Below are 13,390 nucleotides of genomic sequence, written 5' to 3'. Positions count from 1 at the left end.
ACTGTCTGTACTCTGACTATACAGAGCTGCCACAGAAGACACATATTTTCAGATTTGGACTGCAAGGACCAATTGCTCCCATTGCTTCCCATCATGTTCTAACTACACCAGCAAGTGAGTCCAAGAACAAGACTGGGTAGATGACAGGAGCTCATGTTTCAACAGAATACCACTGGGTCCAAGCCTTAGGGTGATACAGGGAAAGGGAATACTGCAGAGGTAAAAAAATCACTGCTGGAAAGATAATCAAGTTCTTACAGAAAAATTTGCTTTAAACTCCAAACTACTTCAATTACCTTCTGGGGGTGGTGGAGGGAAATCCTCTGTGTCCATTCTAGTGTATCCAGCACACCTTTAGCAGACTGGAAAACTCTGCAAAAATGAAGGGAACATGTTTTGTAGATTAACACAATTTCCAAATATTGAGACACTCCTTTTCAGTTTGGCCAAGCTCATACCTATTAGCTAATACCATATGGAAAAGAGGAAATTTGCCTGGCTTCTTGCTTCAATACGAATACAGTCCAAATTTTTATGTACACAGCCCTCAGTATTGGAGCCAATTCTTTAATGATCTCAGTAAGCCAGCTGAAGAAAGATGAAGTTTTTAAACTATTTGGTACTCTGCAGTTCCCACTGTGACAATCACAAGGAGATTACTAAAACATGTTATTTCAGTGTCCGTTTGGACTACATATTCCATCTCAAAATCTTTGTGAAGGGGTGAAGGACAAAAATTCTAGGAAGCTTATCAGTTTTCGTGATGCTTTTCTCTATTCAGCAATCAGAAATACAATACAACTATATATACAAATATAACTATACACTTTGTACACAGCTTCTTTCCTTTTTTTCCCCACTAATCTTAAAAATTCTGCTTGAGTCCCGTTACTTCCACCTTTCCTAAGGAGAGCGAAGTACTAGCAAGCAAGTTCCTGTGGATCTTTTCTTTTATCTTCTTTTCTCAAATGCCATTGATCTCATGTTTCAGGGAAGAGAAAAACTCCGTGAAGCACTCCCCTACATATATACACAACTGAAGAGAGCAAAGCCCAGAGCCCATGAGAGACATCATCCCTCCTTCCCCATGATGCTACTTAATAGTGACATTTCAGTATCACCAGAAGGAAAACCTATTGTACTAAGCAAAGCACACACTCTGCTCCCAGTGCACTTTAACTCAAGAGACAGCGTGTCAAAACACAAATTTCAGAATAAAGCTCAGGAGAAAATAATAAGTTTCAAAAGCTACAAAAGACAGTGGAAGAGTCAATGCTGAATTTTCTCTCCTACTCTTGAGTGGCCCACAGATGTTCATCTGAAGTTGTTATCTGTTCTGCTGGCAACAAAATAGCTCAGGCCCTTGGGAAGTCTCCACAGCCCAAAAATGAAAAGATCAAGTTGTAGGAGACAGTGAAATCCAAGGAACATTGGCAAAATATTGAACTTAATGGATCAGAATACAAAGGTCAAATCAATTGCCGCTTACAGAAAAAGTGACAGTGAATAGAACAGAAAAGCTTCAATAAAATGATCCAACCCTATGAAGATACCAGGCAATTTTCCTCCTTAACATTAGGTTTGCAAGGGTGAATTATCAGTTTGATGTGCCAGGAAGGATAACAACTCTGGTAGCGCAAGATCCTTTTATGATGAGACAATTCATAACAACTTCATTTACTAAGCATACAAAATTCCCTTTTAAACTGTCTTGAGCTTTGGTAACTCTTAACCCAGTCCTAGACAAAATCAAGCAGCTTCAGAGCCAAGGTTCAGAAAGGATTCACCCATGTATACAGCATCTGTCTATAAAACAATAAATTCTATTATGTGCTTTCACTATACAATGTTCCCTCTAAAACTTCTCTGCAGTTTATATCTGCAGAGCTCCAAGGCGTGTTCCTGCTTACAGATGTCTGGAATGCATCCTGCCACACCAAAACTGTCAGCCAAAACAAGCGACAGTTATGGTTTGAAGAAATATTTGAAGAAATATATTATATTTTTTAAAGCTGCTCATGACTGGAGCACAGGTTTTTAAGTGTGACACATGTAATTGCCAGCAAAACTTCTGAAAGTGAGTCTCAGCTCCTTTTCCAAATGCATCTTAAAGAGAGTAGCTAAAAAGCTTTCAGAATGATTTTTTTTTAATATATGATGCAAGCTTTTAAACATCTATCGAAGTTAACTTCCAACAATGATTTTTTTAGAATAAATTCCCTCCTCACCAGGAAATATTAACAAGACACAGAGCTGAGCCATGGAGCTTGATTTCCATTTTGATCTAGCTCACAGTGACATGCTTCAAATTACACGAGAATTGTGTCAAAGGACACAGACCCAGTGTTATAGTCCTACCCACTGACCTGCTTGCTCCCATCTGAACAGTGCAGTTATTCACAAGAAGAAAGATACACTTTCTCACTTGAGAATGCCTCAGGGGTTGATTTATACATTACATTAACTCATCTTGAAGTTCCACATATTTTTTGCTACTTTTTAGATGCTGAGAAAAACCCTGCAGCAGGAAAGAGAGCTTGTGTATTACAGATTGCACTAATACCTTCCAAAATGAAAATAATTGCCATATCATGAAGCAGACAGCACATTAATGAACAATATCTAATAGCACCATGTATCAAAGAAGTTTTTCACTCTTCTTTTGAGAGGCACAGGAACTAACTCAACTTGAAATTGTTTAAATCAAGATTAAGGTATGTTATTTAATTTGACTAGCAGCATATGGTACATTTCCCATTGATTCTCCTCCTAATAGAATCACACAGCACAGCTTACCAGTGCATTTAGACAATAACTGTGAAAATCAAAGCTCAAATTAAGCTGAAAGGGACTCCCGAATATTCTCTCACACACTCAATACAGGTGTTTTCAAAATTAAAATCAGGTTACTAAGGGCCTTTGTCCTCCCAAGTTATGAAACTCCATAAAGGTGGAGGTCTCACCATCCCCCAGAGCACCCTGCTCCTGAGCTTAACCAGGAGCTCCAGGAAGAGTTTTTCCCATAAACCGAACTGGAGTTCCCTTGCAGCAACTTGCAGCCATTGCCTCTCATCCTCCTGCTCTGCTCCCCTGGAAAAGGTCTGGCTCCACCTTTTTTCCAACCCCACCACAAAGCAGAAGACTGTAATTCATCACCCTCAGTCATTTCTTGTCAAAATGACACAAACCTAGTTCTCTCAGCCTTTCCTGACCTCTTCCCACCCCAGCCATAGCAGTGGCCTTTACTGGACTTGCTCCAGTTTGCCAGTCCCTCACAATGAACACCAAATTCCAGATGCAGCATTGAGACTACTCAGTAGATGTTACGTGGTCTAACATAAAATTATATTAAAAAATTAACAGCTTTTAAGACACAGAACATTAAGATTTGGTTCCAAAGGTATTTAAAAAACTGCAAAAAAAAAAAAAAAACCCACCCTTATTAAACATGAAAGACGTGTGCTATCATATTCATGCGTATTCCATCATAAAAACACAAATATGAATACTGAACAACTTCCCTGACCTACTCAAAATTACATAGAGGTTATAAAATATGCAGCTCTTTTCCCCCATGCAACATTGTTTTCTCAAACACTGTATAACCTCTGTTTAATTACTCAAACTGCACCCTTCCAGACTCCACAGCAATCACAGGAGCAAAGGGACAGAAAGAAGCTCTCAGAGTTACTTGGCTGAAGATTTAACATTTCCCATTGCCATTCAGATGTAAAAGAAATTCACCAGCTTGGTGCTCATCACCTTCTTTGTTTCAGATGTGGGTAGAGATAGCTGTGGCTGCTGTGGGCTACAAAAAGGGGTCTACAGGTTGTCTCCTTTTTCCCTCTCCCCCCCGTCCCGTTTCCCCTGTGTGCCCTGCGTACAGCAGACACAGGGGGAGAGGCAAAGGAGCTCCTGGGCACTTTCATCAAAGGCAGCTGACCCACTCTGGTGTAAACATTGGCCCTCACTTCCAATGCCTGCTTCTTGGTGTTTTCATCCAGCCCTTTCCTGCCAAACCGTTAGAAGGAAAAGTTCTTACTCATATTAACAGATTGAAAGAAGAAAGATAGTTTTCCAGTTCTTTAAGTTCCCAGTTTACCTCCCAATTACAGCTGAACCAATCAATCTAGGTAGACCCCAACTATTCCAAGCCTAAGGGACTACTGTTAAAAAAACCCCCCACTGGTAGAATAATAGTATGCTTTTATTCCAGATGTTTAGCAAGTAACTTCCTAAGTTTGGAACTAAAAATCAGGAATAATCATAATCATATTAAATCCATGCATTTTGAAAGAAAAAAACCACAACACATCCCTTATTATACTGCAGTATTTTCAGTTCTTGACCAAGTTTGCAGTGCTTTTTAAGTTTTAAGTTGATATGTAAATACCACATTAAAACCAGATGTTCACGGGCAATGTTTCCAAAGAAGAAAAAGTACCCCACAGTTAAAGCAGTCAGATCTCCAATGCACTCACACCAGAGACCAAAATCATCCAAGTATGAAATGGTCCCCAAGGACAGCTCCTAACACTTCAAATTTTCCACCGATTACACTCACCTTTGACCATGGCAGCAGATACTGAAGGAAGAGGGAATCTGTGATATTCCACAGCAGGCCTCACAGCCTCAAAGTGCTAAACCTGCAAAATCTGTGAGACTGAAATTCTGATTCCACAGCAAAGGACAGATTCAGCAAATGAAACAAAGGCAAAGACACCTTTATACTTGTCCAAGGACTATAGAAGAATGTCAACATTCCTCTCTTAGACTCAGTTTTCCTTTCTCCTAACCTCTGGTAACTTCTTTTGCCTCCAGGACTAGGCTTCTCATCCGCATCTGCGTATCTGATTTCATTCAATGATTTCCTTTAATTGTGGGACAAACAACAGACTATCAGTTCTCAGCTAAAGGACCACAAATACTGATCAACATCTGCATTTCCACTTCAACAAAACTATTTTCCAACAGTCACTACTTGTGCAGAAGTCAGAATGCAACAAAAATGGGACTGGCACAAAGTCTGCCAAAACTACAAGGCAGTGCAGCATTCAGACTTGGAGGCACAGTACTTATGTACTGAGCTCCCAAAGGGCACAGGCTGCCAAGCTTTCTCAGCTCTATCACCCTAAGAACTGTAAAGATTATTCACATACCTTCTCTTTAGGGTGTGTGCATTGTAACTACAGCAACTACATCAGGATTCTTCATTCTTAACACTGCAGAGAGAATGAACATTTTACAATATGAAGAAGAAGCTGAATCAAGCAGACTGATTTCCAACAAACTGACTTGTGGAGAAAGCTTAATCTAAGCAGAAATGAGAAAGCCTGAAAGTCTAAAAATTAAACTAAAAAACTAATATCCAAACAACATCACAAGCTGCAAAGGTAAAGCCCCTGAATGTCTAAAATCCCCTTGTGTCCACAACACTTACTGAATATTGCCATATAATGCCCAATTGAGTGTTCTTCCACCTAGAACTACAAAACTCCCATTGGGAAGTAAGTCTTGCTGAAATTTGATATGAAGACTCTTCCAGCAGTGCAGGGAAATGACAAGATAGAAGAAGGTAGAAGGTAGAAGGTTAATTTCCTATTTTTTTTCTTCCTGTAGCTCAAGAAGGCTGTCCTACAGACAAAAAAAGAAAAAAAAAAGAAAAAAAAAAAACACAAAAAAAAAAAAACAACCAAAAAAAAAAAAAAAAAAAAAAAAAAAACCACTTGTTCTCCATACAAGTTATTCCTAAGAAACACAGACTGTAATTTTTTTAAGAGGTGTCTACAGTGAATATGAATGAAGCAGCCATTTATATTATGACATCCTCCCATCCCATGCTGTAAGCCATCAAAGAAGTCTCTGTATCAAGACTGGATCATTATTTCTTTTAACATACATTTGATTTTATTAATAGCAAAGAATCCTGTTCTATACAAATTTTATTCTTATATCAGCAAAGAAAATTAATGAAATCACAAGCAATGGAATAAAATAGGAAGTACGATGGTTCAGGTAGAAAATTAATAGGAAGCCCAGCTCCTGGCTCAGTTAAAGTTGGGCCCCATTCTAGTTCTTACAGCAATTCAAACAAGGACATATCTGCAGAGATGCACATTTTTCAGAATGAATAGAGAATGTACTTCAACAAAAGCTATTTTGCTTCTTTTCCTGCTCCCCTTTCTCACACCAAACACTATCCTGCTCAAGGTCAGAGAAAACACAGCAGCCGCAAGCCCTAGAAAAGAAGCAATCTACAGAGACACACCAAAAACCTGGCTGAAGATTGATTTTCTAATCTTTCTTTTTAAAGAGAATAATTTCCAACATTTCTTTACCTCGATTCCTGTGCAGTAAATGACCCAGAGGAAGGGAAAAGAAGAGGGAAGTAAAGATCGCATTAGCAGATCCAGATTAGCAGTTCAAAGGATCCTGAGTACAGTAAAATCAGCACTGTTAATTTTTTAGTATTTATGTTCTTCCTCTCTACAGATTATCATTGCAAGGCAAATTACAGGATTACTGCTTGATAGATTTGTTCAGGTTGTCAGAAGGTCATGTAGTCCAACCTGCTGCTCCAAGCCAGGTCCACTACCAAGTGAGACCAGGCTGCTTTATCTACTGAGATACTGAAAAATCTTTAAAGACAGACTGCACGACCTTATCAGGCATCCTGCCACCTTGTTTTGTTGTCTTCCTATAAAAAAAATTGCCCTTACATCTAGGTAGAACTACTCTTACTTCGTTTATGACTACAGCCAGTGGTCCTCCTCCTTTTCTCATAGTCTGCAGGCTGGTGGGAGCACACTGCCAGGCCCCCACGAAGCTTCTTTCTCCTCCAGGGCACTGCTCCCACTCCCTGACATTGTAGCAGCCTCGTGCTGAACTTGCTCAGTTTCTTCCATCTCTCTTGTATTGGGGTGAGATATGGACACAAAACTGGATGCAATACTGCAGGTGTGGTGAGTGAGAGGAACCCTTCCCCTCTGAGGAGACATTCCCAGGTGTGTAACCTTCCCCACCTCATTGCTGAATTCCAGAGTTCTTGCCAGCCACCTCCTCCAATCCACCCAAGCCCTTCTGAATGACAGCCTGAATCTCAAGCACATCCACTGCCCACCCCCCTCCCCGCATTTGGTGTCACTTGCAAACTCCATGAGCAAGGGCTGGTGGGCTTCCACTTCATGCCTAACATGAAACTGGACACTCTGTCCTATGACCTACAAATGTTTGAGGAATGAAAGGAATATGGATAAAAAAGTAAACCATGGAAAGGAAGAGGTTCTCAAACATGCACTTAGGACACCTAACCTTTTTAGTGAATGAGCCTTGCTCCTCCTGTCTTTTGTCCTGGCAACTGAATATCCAAAGTAAGAAAACAGGCATCACTCCAGGATTCCCAGACCATCCTGGAGGTCAAGAGTGCTGTAACAAACTGCAAGTATCTGAAAAAGTATCTAAAGAGAACACTGGCATCATATGCTTTATATCAAGAAATCTGGTTTTCTTCTGTGCCACACGACCTAGAAAACTGCATCACTGGATCAAGACAAAAATCCTTCATGTCCCACATGCAAGCAAAATAAAAATATATTAATATTAAGAGCATTTTGCTTAATTTGTGCTATAATTTGATAGCAATCAAGTAACTTCATCTGGAAAAGCAATCATATTTCTGCAATTTCCTTTTTTAAATTTAATTCACATTAGTCCCGTTCATATGAAGAACTACCTTAATTGGAAATATCCTCATCAAGGTTTCTATTTTGTAATCAGAGAAGATCCTCATATGCTTCAGCACACTTCAGTTGAGATGTAAATCTATACAGGGTTTAGTTGCATACATATTATTATAATACATGTGTAATTAGAATTATTACACAGAGAGTTTAGAAATGCTTTTTATTAAAAATGCACCAAAATATCATTTAGCATAGTAATTCTGATCACCCTCTACATGTAAAACACAGTAATTTTGTCACAGGGAGTATATCCCCTCCTGAAACATGGTTTCATTCTCCGGCAAATCAAGGTCTTAACTTGGAAAAATAAAGCCACAGAAATGTTATTTATGGATACAGTCAATAAAGCATTTTTTCCTCTCTAACTGTACATTAGTCAGACATTCATTACAAAAGCAGAAAGTCTTGTTTCAACTTGCACTAAACCTGTGCATCCTAGTTTTACAAGGCATAGGTTGTCTCTCAAGATACTGATGACAACTGATGAAAATTTCCACCAGAAGCTGTTTCCAATGATGTAAGTGAAAGGATACACTGAAATGAATATTCAGTTACTACTGCTGCCTACAAATCAGGTCCTGACAGAGACACTTTACCTAAATATTTTCAGCTCTTTGGGTACTACTGTCCTTGGAAAAGCAACCATGCTGTTTCTCATCAACGACCACTCATTCTATCCGATCATTAGAAAATCATCCAGTTGAACAATGTATTTCGCCTGATGAACCAAGTTATTAAGAATATAGAGTCTTATTACTGAGTTTCAAAAATACATGGAGTAAAATACAGAAATACATTTCTAATAACAAAGTTAAAATGCATGCTCTAGAAAAATAACACTATTTTCAGTGATTTTCTAACTGCAAAATTTTATCCAAATAAATCAGAAATCAGGTAATGCAGCTGTTAAATCGCTAATTACAGGAAGAAAGAAAAATAGCAATAGCGCCTGCAAAGAACAGCCCTTGGCTTCAAAAAACATATAATGGAAGCTAGATTCCCACAGAAGTGTAAGTTCTACATCTAGTCCAAACATCACCAGCCCTCATTCTTTCCTTGAATTGGAAATTATCTAGTAGACATCTTTCTTCTCAACCTTCTCCAATTTGGAAGTGAAGTTTTTAAAACCCAAATTAGTCAATCCATGGTTTCCAACAACATTGAATGTTAAGTATGGAATCATAAAGGACACTGAGGATGAGACTGAAATGCTTTAGGAAAGTGAAAAATATAAAAAAAAAGAGACATAAGCACAAGACTCAGTGTGATCCTACCAGGATATCTAAATATTGCCATCTACTTCTCAGTTAGTTATTATCCCATTTTACAGATGAGGAAATAATGTTTACCGTCCTTCTTGGAATTTTTTGAGATGTACAAGTCTGTATCTCTAAGGAAAAAAGTTCATATGATTTCTGCAATTTTTTAATGCATTTTGAGAAACAAAAGATTACAGAACAGAAACAAGAGGGAATGTTTGACCCTGAGCTTGGATCCTAATAGCTCACATTCATGGTTCAGTCCTAAGTAACAAATATTGTACAGTACAGTAAGTCACTGAAACAGATTTTCCCAAGATAATGCCCCTATTCAGCAGCACGTAAGTAGAACAATTCATTTTGCTCTGCTTAACTGCTTCACCCACGCATTTGACATTAAGCTTCAGGCTTCCTGACTGAGCAGCGAACATGTAGGACATAATCAATGTTGTGCAGTTATGCATCACTTCCCACAGTTGCTGATTCAGGCATTTCAGAATAAACATGAATCAAGTTTTTGATCTAAAAACACAAGTTTGAAAACATATTTTTCAACTTTTGTTTAACACAACTTGTCATCACTCCCTTAAAAACAAGTTCTAGTTTTACATGTTCCTGGTTTCTAAATAACCTGCACTATTTTGGTGCAAGTGAAACTCAAGATTCTTTACGATAGGAAAACTTCCAATTGATTAAAATCTCAAAAGACGTTAATAATAATGCAGAGTTTTCTTCCATGGATATGTGACAGAACTTGAGTCACAATACTCTGCTCTCTGGAAACCACATGGTCACACGTACAGGGACATTACTGAGGAAGATTTGAAAACAAAAAGAATACTAAGACACAATTGTACAGGTCCATAATGAGAATTCTGGTTTACCTTGCTGATGTGCCTCCTACCTCCTTATAATAAAGAGCCTCTCTCCCTTATGATACGCCTGCAGTCTCCCCTAAGTAATTCTCAGGCTTCAGTTTATGAACCAATCCCTGACCATTTATAAGCATCCAGGTTTACAGCTTTTCTACTTGCTAAACTACTACTAGATTCAGAAATTAATTTACCAATATTAATTTTCCACTAAGAGATGTAATATCAAGAATGACATTGTATTGAAAGGAATGGGAGTGGGGGAAAAGTATCTGTAATAAATGCTGATTTTAACAAAATATGATCTTAGATATGAAAAATGCCTCCCTCATATGTTGCCGAATACATAAAAAATGTAAGACTAATTCATACCACTATCAATGACACCTCATTTATCATTTCATCATAACATACAAAACGTTCAAAAAGTAGAACTATTGTATTCATAGTGTTTAACACTGTAACTCCAAAGGCAGTTTCTCAAAGGTAAAATTGCTGCAATAGATATTCCACAAGAAGCAACCAAGGATAGTCCAGAAATGCACTTACAGCTCAAAAAAAATCAACAGGAAGCTGAACTTACAGAAAGATAGTTTAAAAAATATCTTTTAGAGACCATATGACAAACCCATGGGATCCCTTCTAACACCCTAAAGTAAAACTGTAAAATGGAAATACATGAAGAAAAAGGGAACTAGGAGTTACTGTACATAAGCATAAACAAAATTACTGTCCGGCACACACAAGACAAAGAAAATAAGTACCCACACAGCTGATTTCTCCATCACACACAAACTTGAGAACAGTGTACTATAGATAAATAAACAAATAAACTGACGGCATATAAATTCAGTCTGAAAGTCTGAATCAAAACTGGTCCTCCTTCTTATGGACTGTAGCATTTGCTTCCTGGCTGCTTCAGAAATAGGCTGAAGTTTATAAATTCTCTACATCAGATTCTAAAAATAATTTTTAATTCACATAGAAGCAGTTAACAGACTTCCTGTTTTACAAATAAGTAAAGTACTATTCCCAATTGCATGAAATTCCGTTAACAATTATGAAGTTTAACAATAGCCCTTCAGGTTTGTTGTCTTCCTTCTAACGTTTATAAACTATGCAAGAATTCCTAAACAGTTCAGAATCAACTGAAGAACTCCTCTGTTGTTGAGATTTCTTCACAGAATCATCAAATGGTTTGGATTGGAAGGGTCATCCAGGTTCAAACCCCCTTGCCATGCACGAGGCAGGGACATTTTCCACCAGAGCAGGTCGCTGGCAAGATAAAGCTTGGTCTACAGTATTCCAGTATGGGAAAGGATTTTTGGTGTCTACTGATGAGTGAAATCATAGCCTATCTGCTAAGCATCAGCATAGCTCAGGGTAAAGAGAGCTCCTCAGCAAGGAGGGAAGGAGGAAAAGTACTTTAGTGTGCTCATAACTGGCCTCTCAGAGCCCAAAGCACAAGGCTTGTACATTTGGCTTCCACATCTCAGAGCTGCAATGCCAGACCACACACACCCATCACGCAGCACTGGGGCTCCTCTCCACACCCTGTGGCGCTCCAGCTCCTGAAGCCCAAACCCACAGGATGCTGCCTGGTCCCGACACTCAGCAGGAGATGATGGACATCCCATTACTCAAGTGTCTGTCTGCTTCCATGGTCCTTTCTCCTACCACATCCATCTGTGGGTATCAGCCACAGAAGCCCCACTAATTGGAAACCCAGTACCATCACACAACACATGTCATCACTCACACAGTAAGTCACATCTTATGTACAGTGCCAAAGGCAATCTAAGGAATCCACAGAATATATTATAAAAATCTTGAAATCTCACTGTAAAGCCTCTGGAAATATCAGATTTCAAGGTAGTATCTAAAGAACTACTGTTCATAACCAGATAAACACATGTAACTAGTTCATGGAGTACTAAGCCTGAGGGTGAGAAGGAAAGAAAAAAAAAAAAAAAAAGACAAGATGGATTAAACAAAGCAAGTCAGATTATCAAGATCAAACAGATCACCCAAGTGAAAAGAATGAAGGGCCCATTGAAGAAAACAGCTGAACAGCCAGAACCTCTGCCTGAATAATGGGCTTGAAGTTGTAGGCACCAAATATGTCCCCACATTCAGGCAATAAACCTGTGTCTCATGAGTACCAACTGAAAATTAAAAAAATGTTATACTTCATTTCCACCGCAGAACAGATACTGCAGAACTCACTGGGGTTGACCAAGCAAAGTGAAGTCTTTAGGAAAAAATTATTTTATTTACAATAAAAATAACCACAAACTAACACATTTTGGTATAACCTCACTGTATTTAGCATGAAACAGTTTTTAAGCAATATTTTTTATATCCTGACTCATGAAAAAAATACCTCAACCCTACACCTTTTTATGCTAGCAGTTAAAAGTGCAAGACTGAAAAAAGGATGCTTTTTACATTGCAATTAAACAACTTAAAACCTGCTGGCTCAAGGTAAAAGCCATGATCTTAGTATCTCTGGGAAAGAAAGAAAGAAAAGAAAAAAAGAAAGGATTAAAGAAATATGTAAATTAAAGAGGACAGAATTTAGGATGGATAAAATTGTTTGGTCTAAAGACACAAGCAACACCTAAAAATCTTTTAAATAAGCCTCTGTTGTGGTCAAATTTTTAATAGCTGCCTTTCCAAGCATTTGGTACTTGCCTACTGACACAGCTTACTCACTCACTCATCCAGTGCATGACTGGGCAATCTTTTAAAGCTCTTACTTTACCGTGTAAGCACAGGGCATCACGCAAAAGCAACTACATGATCTGGGACCACCACAAACTATGTAACTTAGCCGGTAGTTGCGCGGTAATTACAAAGAAACCAAAGAAAAAAAAATACATAAAAGGACAGTGTTATTGTGAAGAAGTATTTTTCCCCTATTTCAAGACAACCGATTTAATTGCAGATGCCAACTAAAAAACTGGTCGACACCAGCTTTGAAGAACGGGAAGGGAAGGAACTCCAGCCCCCACGGGAGTTGGGTTTTCCACAGCCGTGTCGGTAGCTGATGGAGAGCGGAGGGAGGCTGGAGCCGGCGGCTCCCCACACCGCGGAACACGAAGAGCGCACACACGAGAAACCCCGCGAAAACCTCGCGGAAGAAATTCCACCACAGTTCACCAGCGAGAAGTTTGGCCAAGGCGTCTTACGGACCCCTCGCACCCTCGCTTCAGTGACCCACCTCGCACGGGCAAAACCTGTTTAATGACAATCTCACACCGCGCGTCTCCCTTTCCTCCCCCGCGGCGGTGTCCAGCGGCTGCCGCCCCGGGCCCCCGAGCCCCCGCCGCTCAAGGGCGTCTCCGCACCGGACATCGCGCCCGCCAAACTTTCCGTGACAGCACCGGAGCACGACCCCGGCGCGAAGCGAACACCCACCTCCTCCGCCGCGGCCGGAGCCGCCGCCGAAGGCTCCGAGGCGGCCGCCGCCCGGCACGGCCCGCTCCGCCCCGCTCCGCTCCGCCGGGGCCCCGGC

The 13,390-nt window shown here is 39.7% G+C and overlaps 1 protein-coding gene across 1 annotated transcript in view; it reads right to left on the bottom strand.

Moving 5' to 3' along the window:
* Nucleotides 1–13,390, bottom strand: part of ARHGEF10 (Rho guanine nucleotide exchange factor 10) — a 107,060-nt gene extending 93,670 nt beyond the window's left edge. Inside the window, 2 exon segments of the mRNA XM_066314903.1 lie at nucleotides 297–372; nucleotides 13,294–13,390. Of these exon segments, the coding sequence (XP_066171000.1) occupies nucleotides 297–333 (37 nt within the window). The 5' untranslated portion in view covers nucleotides 334–372; nucleotides 13,294–13,390.

Source organism: Sylvia atricapilla, chromosome 3, assembly GCF_009819655.1.
Source record: "Sylvia atricapilla isolate bSylAtr1 chromosome 3, bSylAtr1.pri, whole genome shotgun sequence".
NCBI classification, from domain to species: Eukaryota; Metazoa; Chordata; class Aves; order Passeriformes; family Sylviidae; genus Sylvia; species Sylvia atricapilla.
Note: the sequence above shows the minus strand (reverse complement) of the source record. Positions and strands in the feature narration are given on the sequence as shown.